This window comes from Anoplopoma fimbria, chromosome 21, assembly GCF_027596085.1.
Source record: "Anoplopoma fimbria isolate UVic2021 breed Golden Eagle Sablefish chromosome 21, Afim_UVic_2022, whole genome shotgun sequence".
Lineage (NCBI taxonomy): Eukaryota > Metazoa > Chordata > Actinopteri > Perciformes > Anoplopomatidae > Anoplopoma > Anoplopoma fimbria.
This window is the reverse complement of record NC_072469.1, coordinates 9,346,012-9,360,530: the sequence shown is the minus strand read 5'-3', so window position 1 is coordinate 9,360,530 and position 14,519 is coordinate 9,346,012. Positions and strand designations below refer to the sequence as shown.

At 39.9% G+C, this 14,519-nt stretch overlaps 2 protein-coding genes and 1 non-coding gene across 4 annotated transcripts in view; all 3 read left to right on the top strand.

Moving 5' to 3' along the window:
- Positions 1 to 762: 762 nt before the first annotated feature.
- LOC129110536 (glycine--tRNA ligase-like) lies at positions 763 to 8,190 on the top strand. The gene is made up of 17 exons (XM_054622624.1): positions 763 to 1,100; positions 1,476 to 1,577; positions 2,780 to 2,882; positions 2,993 to 3,134; positions 3,440 to 3,528; positions 4,143 to 4,219; positions 4,326 to 4,471; positions 4,560 to 4,709; positions 4,824 to 4,986; positions 5,452 to 5,616; positions 5,701 to 5,809; positions 5,925 to 6,069; positions 6,159 to 6,244; positions 6,396 to 6,505; positions 6,939 to 7,032; positions 7,147 to 7,337; positions 7,690 to 8,190. Exons 1-17 carry the CDS (start codon positions 858 to 860, stop codon positions 7,813 to 7,815), a joined length of 2,241 nt encoding a protein of 746 aa, XP_054478599.1. The 5' UTR covers positions 763 to 857; the 3' UTR covers positions 7,816 to 8,190.
- Positions 2,543 to 2,677, top strand: LOC129111134 (small nucleolar RNA SNORA84). The gene has a single exon (XR_008532313.1). It is a non-coding gene; the product is annotated as a small nucleolar RNA SNORA84 (small nucleolar RNA).
- Positions 8,191 to 13,118: 4,928 nt separating the features above from the next.
- ctdspla (CTD (carboxy-terminal domain, RNA polymerase II, polypeptide A) small phosphatase-like a) overlaps positions 13,119 to 14,519 on the top strand; it is a 29,848-nt gene continuing 28,447 nt past the window's right edge. For both annotated transcript variants that reach the window (XM_054622700.1, XM_054622699.1), the window contains exon 1: positions 13,119 to 13,677. In XM_054622700.1, coding sequence (XP_054478675.1) covers positions 13,602 to 13,677 — 76 coding nt within the window. In that variant the 5' untranslated portion in view covers positions 13,119 to 13,601. The remainder of the gene's footprint in view (positions 13,678 to 14,519) is intronic.

The window sequence follows — 14,519 nt, the reverse complement described above, 5'->3', positions numbered from 1 at the left end:
ATACAAAATGCTAGCTGTATTACTGTATAAGATTCCAGTTACTTTTGATCTGTATGCTTATTTATGTATCTAAGCCCATTGTGACCAGCTAAAAAAATAAAATACAAACGAATAGTAAGTCACAATTAATAGGCCCGGAAAGGCAATGATTGGGACTATTTTTGAAACACTACTCAGAATTATTAGATAGCAAATCTGAATTTTAAATTTTAATAAGAATAAATGTTAGTCAGTGCGATGCACTAAATGTAATTAATTTAATTGTTTTTTATATAGTTTAGTAGTTTTAATTAAATTAAATTGAATTCAATTAAATTAAATTTAGTTCAGTTCAGTTCAGTTTAGTTTAGTTTAGTTTACTGTAATTTAATTTATCTTACTATAATTTAATTTAATTTAATTTTAATTTTATTTAATTTTATTTAGTTTTATTTAGTTCAGTTCAGTTTACTTTAGTTTACTGTAATTTAATTCAATTTAACTAAACTAAACTAAACTGAACTGAACTGAACTACATTTAATTTAATTTAATTTAATTTGATTTAATTTAATTTAATTTAATTTAATTTAATTTAATTTAATTTAATTTAATTTAATTTAATTTCGTTCAATTCAGTTCAGTTCAGTTCAGTTTACTTTAGTTTAATTTACTGTAATTTAATTTATCTTACTGTAATTGAATTTAATTGAATTGAATTTTATTTAAATTTATTTAAATGTTTACTATTTCTGACGAATCTGTCGATACGTCGTCAAACGCTTGTGCCAGTCGTAGCGAAAGTGCTTGAGTGGAGCGGAAGCTGCGTTTACGTAACTCCAGGAGATTTCATCATTCTCTTTTCTCATCACGGAGGTCCATGCTTCGCAGCGCAGCATCGGCACTGCTGAGGACCAGCACTGAGATCTCCGCACACAGTCCGGTGTCTACGGTCCGGTTCGTTCGGCAGTCGCTCCGCTACGCCCCCCAAAAAAGGCCGTTTTCAACGTCGGTCTGCTTGTGTAAGAAGAAGAAACAAAGCCTGTGGCTGGAGGAAGGACGAACCATGGACGGAAACATGGAGAAGATCCTCGCCCCTTTGAGGGTTGCAGTCAAAGAACAGGTAATACTTGTTGTCTCATAATCTCTGTCGACAAGCACCAAGTCGTTTTTTGTGAATGGATATCTTTTAGGTGCTAACTGGTTCACAATCAGCCGGTTAGCTTGCCAGGCTAACCGGCTGATTGACCGGCTGCTGACGAAGCTGTCAAGGAAAGAGGAGAGCTAAGTGCTAACGCTAGCTGACAGTCATGTCTGCACCCTTTGCCACGTTTCAGGGTGCTGCTGCTGCTGCTGCAGACATCTGTGAGCAGGGTGGGGTTAAGAGCTATATCAATGCTACCACCCCCAAAAAAAAATGGCCGATTGCTTTGTAAAAGGTTGAAATGTAGGCTAAAGGTTTTCTTTATGCTAATCTCAAACCCCTTCTCTGTTACAGGGGGACCTTGTGCGCCAAATGAAACAGGATGGAGCTCCTGATGTGGATGTTACTAAAGCTGTGGCTGAACTGAAGGCAAGGAAGAGAACCCTGGAGGCCAAGGTGAGTGGTTTAACTGTGATTTAAATGAATTCAATCTGAGTTAGTTTTGTTTTAGTGGATCAACATCTCTGCCAAACCGCAGATAATTAAGATTGCATGTGTGTGTTTTCAGTACTACACTTGTCATTTATCGCTCTCTCTCTCTCTGCAATAACTTGGCTGTGCTGCAAATATTAATGTACTTGCATCAAAAATTGGGAAGTGTCCCAACACTTTTGTTCATTTATCAACCCACCATGTTGACAAGCAGGAAATTAATGCCGGATAAAGTTGCAGCTGTTTGACGTCATGGTGGATTTCATTAGAGGATGTGTTTGATTTGAATGTTCTGATATCAAACCTGGAATTTATTAAAAAAATTATTTTAACATTATGATCTAAGCCCAAATGTCCACTCACTCACCGAGAAGTAATGTCACAACAACAACAATGGAGGAGTGTCTTCATTGGGGAACAATCTTCTTAATTTATTCTGTTTTTATTCAACCACATCTCACGGTCTTCAGGGATCGGCTGTTACTGTCACAGCATGTGAAAGAATGACCCGTATCGTGTTACCAGAGCTCAAAATGTGTAGAATACACAGTTGGCTCAGATATCCCATAATGATACCTGAGCCAACTCTATTTGCTAAATGAAAAACTGTGAGATGCGGTTGAAAGCGCCAAAAGCTAGTAGTGTTGTTCCCAAAGACAGAGAATGCATATTCATGCTTGGATATTACAAAATTGATCCTGGTCATCAAATACAACTCTATCTTAAAACTCACACAGCATTATGACCCATGTGAGCCCGTCCTCAAAGTAGGTGCCTTGAAGTGCCTTTGTCTGCTGGTATGAATGTTTTCATGTCATCATAAGAGGGGTAAGACATTAACCAAAACATCATTACAAATGTTATCTTGTTCTCTATGGCTGTGTTGGTCATTGTTTGTTTATTAATTGAGGATAATGTTAGAAACTGCTGCCTAGTGGTTCCTACAGCCAGCTCAAAAGTGCTGAACTGTGGGTTTTTGTCAACGGGCGCATATTGACTCTGCAATGTAATGCATGGTAGCTGCCACTATAGCAGCCTCCCATAGCCCGGTTGCAGATACACTGTTTAGATTTTAAAATGTATAAAACTTACTTTAACACCTCTTACGTTTGCTGACAACATGCGAAAGATGTCAATAATGGTAAAAAATATAATTTGCATTGCAGGAACTATCACTACAACCCAAAGATGACATCGTTGACAGATCAAAGATGGAGGATACCCTCAAGAGGCGATTCTTCTACGACCAGGCCTTTGCCATCTATGGAGGTGAGACTTTGAAAGCTAATGTTAAAAGAAATAAAAGGTTTCGGTTGGTGCTTACATCATCGTACACATAGTCGTTAAGCGTTCTGTTACCATGCAGTAATGCTCCTCAGGTGTGAGCGGCCTGTATGACTTCGGCCCTGTGGGCTGCGCCCTGAAGAACAACATCCTGCAGGCCTGGAGGCATCACTTCATCCAGGAGGAGCAGATTCTGGAGATAGACTGCACCATGCTGACCCCTGAGACTGTCCTCAAGTAGGTGTCCCTAATGCTGGTTTCCTATGGGTGTTAAACAGTCATTTGTTTTCCATTGTGTTTATTTAATTAATGATGATGTTAAAACTGTTGAAGAAAGTGTTTCATGGTTCCTAGAGTCAGCTCCAGAGTGCTGAACTGTGGGGGCTTTATTGATTCTGCAATTTTATGCATGAAAGCTGACACTATAGCAACCTCCCACAGCATGGTTGCAAATATATTAATTATATGGAATTAAACATTTCGACTCTTCTTTTAACAAATCTTTTTATAAGTCAGCGTTTTTTTCTTGTTTCCTTATTTAGGACTTCAGGACACGTGGACAAATTTGCTGACTACATGGTGAAAGATGTCAAGAATGGTGAATGCTTCAGGGCTGACCACCTCCTCAAAGGTAAGCCTTTTGTTCATCTACTGCTGTATATTTAGAAACTTGGCTTCCTCTATAGTGTAAAGATTAGTCATCCTAAAAAAACCAACCCGAGCAGAGGTCTTGTGTGTATTGCTCATGAGATTCTGCAGACGGTGGGATGGATGGGGTCCAAACTTGTGTTGTCAGTGGCTTCTGCTGGCTGACCGAGCTCTGAGTATCACTGTTGTGCCCGAGGGAGAATGAAAGTGGCTGGACCAGCAGAAATCACACGGGGCTTTCATAGCAACACAAGCTGCTAGAGTCACAGAGACTGGAGCTGTGCCAACAAGCGGGCGAAAAAAATTGAGATATAAGGGAGATGTCAGTTCCTGCCTTGGAGGCTAATTGGCTCGGATGACATAATGAAAGTTGAGAATGTTATGTCATGAAAAGTCGTTTTATGTATTATCTGAGATATGTCAAGAGACGATATGAAATCTCAAACTTACCCTAAAACGATGTGCATGTCATCCTGCTGATTAGTTTTTAGCTAGTTTTTACACTGTAGGTAAAATAAAATTAATGAAAATCAAGGTTCATTTTTTTTGTTTAACCTGTTTGTGGAAGCATTGTTTTCATGTCTCTTTGTCCTGCAGCCCACCTCCAGAAGCTGATGTCTGATAAGAAGTGTGCGGCAGAGAAGAAGGCTGAGATGGAGGAAGTCACCACTCAGGTCGGTGTTCCCTGAGACGAAAAATGCTCTTTTGAGGGATTATTTTTGGAAAAGCTGTTTCTGACAGGGTTTTAAATGATTCACCGTCTCTATTATTATTTCACAGATGGACAACTACACTCAGCAGGAACTGACTGAGCTCTTTGGGAAATACAACGTCAAGTCACCCACCACAGGAAACGACCTCACACCTCCCATCTCCTTCAACCTGATGTTTCAGACGTCCATCGGACCAGGGGGGAACATGCCAGGGTAAAATGAAACATAATGCTGCAGATCATTTTTACTTGATGTTATATTCGCGTAATGTTGAGTGATTGATTTCAATGTACATTTGCAGCTATCTGAGGCCTGAAACTGCTCAGGGAATCTTCCTCAACTTCAAACGTCTATTAGAGTTTAACCAGGGAAAGCTTCCCTTCGCTGCTGCTCAAATAGGAAACTCCTTCAGGAACGAAATCTCTCCTCGCTCTGGACTCATTCGTGTTAGGTGAGCGATCCGCCCTGTCACCTATTGTCCTCCCAAATATTTTTGTGCCTGTACTTGTAGAGATGACTCATGACATAAAAAACAGGAATTAAATTGCTTCACATTTCCACGCAGAGAGTTCACCATGGCTGAGATCGAGCACTTTGTGGATCCAAATGAGAAGGTCCACCCTAAGTTCTCCAATGTAGCCGACCTGGACCTCACTTTATACTCCTCCAAGGCTCAGACCAGCGGCCAATCTGCACACATCATGAGGCTGGGTGACGCTGTGGAGCAGGTTAGAATAACCAAATAAGAATACTATGATACAAGAGATTACTTTTTGTGTGTTTTTCAGAAGGTATTTACACAGGAATCATATGATGAATGTCATCTTAAGTAATATGGATATACAACCACGCTTGTAGAGGTATTCATTTAATTCCACTCATGATTTTAAAATACTGAAATAGCAGATGAAATAAGATAATCCTTTATTAGTCCCGCAGCGGGGAAATTTGCAAATAGAAATAGGACCTTGTATCATAATATTGATACATATTGCCCAGCTTTGCTGTTATAACACTGACTGTAATATACAAAATGGGGTCAAATCAAATATAATATTAGACAAAAATCAATCTTAACTCGAGGTCCACTAATTAGCTATTTAGAGGATCTTTAATTAATATTGGTTGTGTCAAATTGCCTTTTCAAAAGGACAAAAAAATAATCATTCCCATTCATTCTTCTCTCATTTAAGGGAGTGATCAATAACTCCGTCCTGGGATATTTCATCGGGAGGATCTACCTCTACCTTACTAGAGTTGGTATCGCCAAAGACAAGCTGCGTTTCCGACAGCACATGGACAACGAGATGGCTCACTACGCCTGTGACTGCTGGGACGCTGAAGCCAAAACCTCATACGTACGTTCCACTGCACTGTGTCCTTGTTGCTCATCAGGGAGTCCACACACTTTTTGCTCAAAGAAAATGTTTTGTCCCTTGCAGGGCTGGATCGAAATCGTGGGGTGTGCCGACCGGTCTTGCTTTGATCTGCAATGCCATGCGCGAGCTACAAAAGTCCCTTTGGTCGCTGAAAAGCCTCTAAAAGAACCCATATCCTAAAACTGCATCAGCATTTCACGCTGCAATAATAGTCTTTGTTCCATCAAACAACACAGAACATATTAAGAACCCAGATGCCTTGTTGTTCTCCTTAACTTCTCCACACAAAATTGTAAATGTCGTCCAGTTCGAGCCAAACAAAGGTGCCATTGGAAAGGCGTATAAGAAGGACGCTAAGATAGCCATGGAGTATCTGTCTGTGTGTGACGAGTGCTTCATCACAGAACAGGAGAAGCTGCTCAATGAGACTGGGTGAGTGCTATTAACCAAAGTCAAGCAGCATGTATGGGTGTTTTTTGTCATTTGCAACACAGTCATCATGTTTATCTTTTACTCCACAGAGAGTTCACCATCGAGTCAGAAGGCAAATCCTTCAAACTCACCAAGGAGATGGTCAGTGTGAAGCGATTCCAGAAGACTCTGCATGGTGAGATTTATTCACTTTATTGTTTAGTTTAATGTTGAATTTCTCGTGTCTTTTCTTTTAACAGTTGTACCAAGTTTGATACAAAGTATTATGTTGGGATACGTTTTGAGCTACGACTTCAATAACACACATCCGTCTTTGTCGCCCACAGTGGAGGAAGTTGTTCCCAATGTAATCGAGCCCTCCTTTGGCATCGGTAGGATCATGTACACCATCTTTGAGCACACATTCCATGTCAGAGAAGGTGATGAACAAAGAACGGTAAGTCGATAGTTTGGATCATAAACATAGGGTTTGTCCTCTATGATCTAGTATTGTTTACTACGCTGTCACACAGGGTTGTCCTTCATCCTTACTATTTAATTCACGGCCTGATCTCGTTCATAGCTTCATATCACAACTTTGGCAAATAACACTTTTATGCTTTGTGCTCTATTCTGTCTCTGTATAAATGTCCTGTCTGTAACTTTGTGTTGTATTGCTGTTGTCTTTTAACAAAGTCTCTCTTGAGGATGAGACCCTGTGTCTCAATAAGATCCCCTGTATAAATAAAGGTTAAATAAAAACATTTGGCAGCAGCTGCCTCATTGTAAAAGCCCTTCTTGGCTTGTAAAAATAATTGTTTTATGATTTGATAATTGTTTAAAAGCTTGTTTACCTAATTAACTGAAACCTTTGTTTTTCTTCTCTTCAGTACTTCAGCTTCCCAGCTACTGTAGCTCCATACAAATGTTCTGTCCTGCCTCTGAGTCAAAACCAGGAATTCATGCCCTTCGTGAAGGAGTTATGTAAGTGCCCACATAATGATAACGTATATGTTCTATTTCTATGTCTGTAAGGGGGGGAAACAGCATGTGCTGCTGCCTTGTTTAACTTTATTTTTCTCTCTTTCTCCCTCACAGCTGAGGCGATGACCAAAAACGGTGTTTCTTACAAGGTGGACGACTCTGCAGGATCCATCGGGAGGCGTTACGCCCGGACGGACGAGATCGGAGTGGCGTTTGGCATCACCATCGACTTCGACACGGTGAACAAGACGCCCCACACGGCCACGCTGAGAGACCGAGACTCCATGAGGCAGATCAGGGCCGAGGTAATACACAAATTCACTTGTTTTGGGGGCTTTTTTTAGGTTGAAGTGAAGTTTTTATTTTTAATTTTTATTTTTTTATTTTTTTTTCTTCCTATGTCTACATGATGCGTCCAATTTGTGTCATGGGTGTCAAATGTAGAAGTATTACACAATGTAGCTGGGTTTGTTGCCCTTTAAGGCCTGTCTCAGGTGTTGACCTTATTCAACCATATTATTTGACCTTATAAATGAATAGCATTTCCTTGTAGGAGGCTTGACAGCGCTTCAAAAAGGGAGTTCATTAAAATAGCAGCATACAGCTGCAATTACACAAACCATTTAACACAATTAAATAACATCTTTCTCTCCTTAGGTCAGTGAGTTGCCTCTGATTATTCGGGATTTGGCCAACGCCACGTTGACCTGGGCTGAAGTGGAGATCAAGTACCCGATCTTTGAAGGACAGGAGACCAGCAAGAAGGACACAGCTGAAGAGTAAAGCTCACTCGTCTGCCGGTCACTCCATCGAAATCCACAGACTTGTTGCATATGCATAACCAGGAAGAATATTGTGATAAGCTATAGTGGTGCACCGAGCCCTCCTTGTGTTCTACGCCACTGCAATCACTAAAATGTCATGTATTCATCATATCTAACAGTTTGTGGAAAGCTTACACAGGACTGTTGTTTCTCCGATGGGCAACATTTCATCCACGTATGACCATGTCAATATGTTTTAAAAAGGGAGAAAAATGTAATCAGGTTGTTTTCGTCAGTGGAAGGAGGCTTCCACCATTCCAGTTTTCAGGCAGATTGGATTGAGATGTTTAAGAATTTCAATTAAAACAACCAGCACTTACTGGACACGGGCATACATCTGTAATGTTTTCTATCATGTTTCACAGACTCGGCAACTAGAATCAAGAGTATCAAATCACAAACACACTAGCTCAGCTGCAAGATGGAACAAAATGAGATGGCATTAGAAGCTTTGAAACACTATGAAAGAGCATTATTTTTAGCATGAATTGCAACTTCAACAGCCCATTAAAAGGCAAAGTGGAGTTAAAACCCTCAGCTGTTAATGTGATGATAAGCTTTGGGGAAATGTATGCAGTCTAATGTGTAGCCTGGCATTAAGTGTTTTTCTGTTTGCATCCAAACTCACATTGGAGAATGCTATAATCACAAAACATGATTGACCTTGCTTGCATTTCAATATCACTCCAGGATTACTTGATTTTTAACTCTTCTTGCACCTTGCAAGTAAGTGAAGTTGTGCCAAAAACACCATTTACTTATGCACTTAAGAGTTTCATATAATGACTGTTTGACCTTCACTCTGCTTGCTTTAAACCTGGACTTTGAATTTCTTTTTCAAAGCAGCCCCAGTTCAGATGGCTATGTGGTAGCCTTCCTGTTGTTCAACTTCTTCCAAACATTCCTCTTGAGTAGCTTCTCCATCACGGGTGAGGAATAGAGGATGAGGTGCATTTGTTCAGATCCTCTTTCTTCCTCTAGAGTCTTGGTAAAATTGTAGAGCAGTAAAGTAGATTTAATACAAACCTCACGTAAACCCACAGATATTGTCGAATCCCCACAAATAATCCATCCTGAGATGTCTGCTCTGCCTGACTCCTTCAACAGAATTGCCTCTTTGTAACGACACGGAGTCCCACGAGATAAATCCCAGACACTTCACGTATCCCCAGGGCTCAAATCTCATCATCTCATCCTTATTACAACCCGTCCTGATTTTTACAGAGGAATGAAAAGACGGGACCTTTACTGTTTCAATCTTTATTAATAACCCTCATTGATTGAAAGATTTCCTGACCTGATTTGATTGATGATGGCTGGTTTCTCAAGGTCTTTTAGGTCAGCTATTCAGAGTCATTTAGTGTGCTGCTAGAAAACAGCCTTGAGTTGTTGACTTGATCAGTTTCATTTGCTTTTTGCCAAATTTCATTGATCCAACAGGCCTTTTTTTTTCATAGCAAACATTTTTACCTGTCAGTGTTTGAAAAGCATAGGTGTGATTAGTAACATTAACCATGGCTGTGCTCTACCAGACCCTGAAATTGCTAAATGGAGCTCAGCAATCATTAAATGTATTATTTACACCTTTGTCTTTCCTACTGTAGGCTGTTCAAAATGTCCTAAGTCTGATCTATTGTAGTAAAAGTGATTCGATTCAGAAATGCTTTGTTCTTTGCTGCAGTTAAAAACAGACCCGTCAGCCTAAATTTTATGAGGCATTGTACATATTATAGATTTGTGGAGTACATTAACATTAAATACAATTACAAAAATGGAATGGCAAATAAAAGTGAATGGAAAAGGTGAAATCAGTAGCAGCAGAAGAAGCAACAATTAAATAAAATGAAACAGCTAGTGCTCTTAACCTTTTAAAATAAAATGCATGTGAGAAGACATTTTCAACATTTTGGTGATGATAAGATGTTGAATTTTAACATAACTTGTTATTATGCATTCATATTTTGAAGTAGGGATTAACTACTGAATTAAATACACGGGGCATTTGTTACATCATAATTCTAAATGTGTCCTGACTTCTAATAGGGTTGTTTGAAAATAGCTTCTTCAAGGTTGATTTATTCCACAAGGTGGCATCACAGGCAAATGTATGGTTGTTTGTTGTCATTTGACAGCCCAAATGTCCAATTACAGTTTTTTTATGGATCGTTTTGCACATCATTTTTAAACTTGAACACATTTGGACAGTAAAAAAATAATTTAGCATATGATTTTGATCCGCAAAACATCTGGATTCTGTTAGGAGGTGTTTGTGCCATCTAGATGTTGACTTGACTTGAAGTTGAAGACATCTAGCCTGTTGATGAGATTTTAATGTCTTTTTCCTTTAATAATCTTTTATTGTGTCTGTCTTTTATTTATGTCCAAGCCTTACATTTTTTATTGTTTTAGAAATAGTCTATAATATCGAGGAATATCGAGGACACATTGGTTCACATCCTAAGTGATGATCATCATTGAGACATGGAGGCCCACAACCTTTTCTACATAGGAGCAAGACACACAGTCAAGACAGTCACTTCTGTGACTCTTTGTAGTCTCTTTGTGTCTCTTTGTAGTCCTGTTTTGTCTCCTTGTGGATGTTTTGAATCTCTATCTGATTTGTACGTGTCTCTTTGATTGGCATTTTGTTGGTGAAGGCCAGGGGGGCCCCCTGACACTTTGGGCCCTTTGACCTGCACTCGGTTGGCCGGTTCAGTAATTCATTAATTTACAAGATTTACCATGTCATTGTTTATGTGGGGAAGACTTCGAAGGCTCAACATCTTAAAGGGAATCAACGTGAAAAAAGGCCCATGCAGTAAGACGATTTTGAGATTCCAATTCCTTCCTGAACTACACCCACATTCATAAAACATTCAGGGACTCCGCAGTCTGACAGCACACCAGATGTAAGTTACTTGAAGGCGGTGAAAAAGATCATCTTTGTCCTATCAAAGCTCACACCAAGCCCATATTCCTTTTAATTATTCATCAACCGAAATACGTTGCTTGAGGGTAAGAAAGACATCAGAGGCCAGGATTGTTTGATGTCAGTGATTAAGAAGTGAATGCTCCAGTGTTTAGCCTCATGTCTTAAGGTAGTATCGGTTCATTATGGTTGAGGTTTTACTTCATCTCTTTGACACTGACGCCCTTTGCCAACAAGAGGGCGAGGAAGTGTTTGTGCCCTGAGGCTTGGATTTTTCAAAGAGTGATTATCTATGTCCCATGTAAGCTCTTAAGTGCTGGGCTCAGTCACTCCGGACCGACTGTTGTTGCGTCTTTCTTCAGTGTTTCATTAAAATGAATGGTTGTAATACGTAACCAACCTTTACATAACATTGCAAGTAAAAGATCAACCAACTGAGAGAGTGAACAACGTCATCTAATACTTATGAACCAGAAAAGTACACACGGATTCAAGCCATCGTCGTAAAACTTTCCAATATGTAATGCTTTTTAAAATATTTTATAGGTTGTAACTAAATACTTTATTAATACATTTACCAGTGCTTTATAGATCGACCGTCAATTTATGGGTCACCAGGTTGTATACATATTCTGTAGGAGGTGTTAATAACCTTGCAGGAAAGTCGTTTTTTTGTGCTACTAGGGGGCAGTGAATTAAAGCTGTGAACACAAAACTGTTGCCTGCATACACATCTAACAGTAATGAGGCAACATTATCATTTATTTGGAGAAGTGTTTCTGGCCACCTGATGAATGTAAGTCCAATATTCACTCTCTTTTAGCTCTGTTTTGGTCTCCACCAACAGTCCAGGAAGTGGACAGTTGTTTTTTTTAGCTTTTTTTTTCCAAGTAAAGTTGTGAGGCAGAAAACAATGATGCTAAAATACATAAATAAATTAACCATCAATCTTTCCCTCTGAATCAACCAGCTGTGAGGAACAATTTTTTGATGTAAAACTCTGAATTCATATTTTTTTTCAATCTAATTCTTTTGATCCTTTGAGGAATCATTCGTTCAATCTATTTGGTGTCACCACTTAGTACTTACGAGCTCTGTGTCATCACATTTCAAGTGGCAGATACAGTAACCTGACACCGACTGTCAAGTGCTGAGAAGTGATTGTGATTGTGCAAAGCGGTTCAGAGACCTGTGTTGTGGGGTCAATCGTACGCATACATTACTGTAAATATCAGGGCAGAGGCACTGACCCGCACAGAGAGCATCATGTCGGCTGAGAGATTACATGCTTATTATGAGCAGCATCAACAGATGACGGGCTGCACTTACTGCTGTTTTCCTCCTGTCTGTATGCCATCACACTGTACACTTGTCTCTCAGGTGGGGTCATTTAGGGCCTTGTGGGCCTCAGCTCCATTAAAGTGACAGTGAAGGTGAAGAGGGACGGACACAAAGTCGCGTCACTGCTGGCAAAGCACCAGGAAACCACTTTGTCTCCCTTGTTGTTATTCTACGGTCCACTGAGACTGAAATAGCTTAAATAATGTGTGTTTGTCAGTGTGTGTGGAGTTCACAACTTGGCAACCCTAAAGTTGTTCATATTAATCAGTAAATCACTCATTAATGAAGTTATTAGTTACAACTTGGCTGTCTTATTGAAAAAAGACAACGATAAGTATCTTGTGAGTCCCCCGACATTATGTACATACAATTCAAATTCACTGGAGTAGCTGTGTAAATTCAACAATTTTATTTAATAAATAAAAAAAGTGATATTTAAAATCCTCACAATATGATAAAGATATGTTTCATCCATAGAAATTGACCTGTCGTGTGTTTATATACAGAACTGCTTGTTGATGTGTTGCACACGGTCGTAGCCACCATTGAAGACACCAAGGTCATGTCCTCTGTATTGATTCAGGGAATCAGAAATTTTTACAGCTGAATTTTTAAAGTCCGAACATGGTTTATTAAAAATAATCCTGGCACTTTTTGGCAGGCTTTAAAAAAAAAACATTAAGTCAATCATACAGGGAGATGAAATTTACCTGAAGACATTTTAACAATTAAGTGAATATAGAAAATGTAAAAAAATATGTCATTTATTTCTAGGGTGGGTGGGGTAGGTGGACTCTTGACCTCAGTATTTCTTAAAATCCTGGTTGCCATAAAATGTATTTCCAGTGGCAATCATTAACTAACACTTTAAACGTTCAGAAGCAACATCTTAACATATTCTCTTGTAAAATATTAAATCACCTCCTGTGAATCTGCTCTGAGTCTATAAAACCATACTGAACACCACCAAAACACAGAGTAGTGGGCGGACTGAGAGCTTCTTTTCTTTTTTCTTTTTCCAGCCCGGACTGAGCCGGATCACAGAGATATTGAAGGCGTGTTGTTGTAGTGAGCTTGCATGGCCCTGTTGCAGGAGGACGGTCGCCATCTCTGGGTAAACACTGTAACCGTATCACGCAGTTGATATTATATTGTGTGGACTGGATCCGGAGCGTACAGTAGCACCAGCAGCAGCAGCAGCAGCAGCAGGCGGGGTGCTATGCTGCCTGCAACAGCGGACAAACACGACTCCCATGCAGGACTGACGCTTTGTTTGTCTTCCTGCACATCGGAACTGTCACATCGGATGTTTGGACGCTCCTTCTGGCTGACACTTGGTTTTGCGCGCATAAACAAAATGGGATTTTAATGCGCTTTATCCTGTGCACAGCCAGGGGGACTGACGCGCTCTTGGTAATGTTTGCCAAGGAATAAAAAAAAAGGTGTCGCCCGAAGGTGCATAACATCTCGTTTCCATGGACAGCACGTCCATAATAACACAGGTTGCAAATCCGAAAGAGGAGGAGAGCATTTCTACAAGTCAAGATAAAGGTAAGACGCACAGAAATGCGCACACACACACACATACACACACACGCATGATTTTTGATTTTTGATTTCCAGCTGTAGAATATTGACATTGCTCGGTTGCCAAATCTGATCTGCAGCCCCCCGGTGCAGAGAGGACACTGGGCTCAGCAGCAAGACAAGAGTATCGACGGAAAACCTCCATTGTTCAGCTGAAGCAGAGGAACATTAAAGAGCCATACATGCTCACCTCGGCTGTAGACATCATGTTTTGGAGTGCACTGTAACTTTAGTGTGCTTTATTTGAGATAAAAGAAACCTCATTTGAAATGTTAAACATTGTGCGACTCAGAACGGGATAATATATATATATGTGTGTGTGTGTGTGTGTGTTTTGGAGTGAGCTGGGTTTACTACAGGGGGCGGGTACTCCACTCCTTTTGCGCCCTGAATGCATCACTTGCTCTGTAAAATGCCTGGTTTACTACCAATAACACCACCAATGATCAGAGTTCATCAGTTTGGCTATGGTGCATGAAGAAAAACGTAAATATAAGCAGGAACATATTGGATTATGCACGTAGAAATCCCTTCATCAACGTTGGAAAAGTCTATTTTTATACATTTATTAGTCCAAATGCCAGTGATCACATTGGAGACGCATATATATTTTGCTTTTTCTTATTTTTTTTCAGTCTATTTTAGAATAAAATCACCTCACTGAAGCGATGAGACTGTTGAACGGTTGAGCCTCTCCAATATGATCAGTATTATCAGCCCCCCTGGAGAGTGCTTAATGATAATAAAAACCAATGATCGTCACATAACCGGCTGACGGCGTACGTTAACAAGGTCAGAAATGTCCT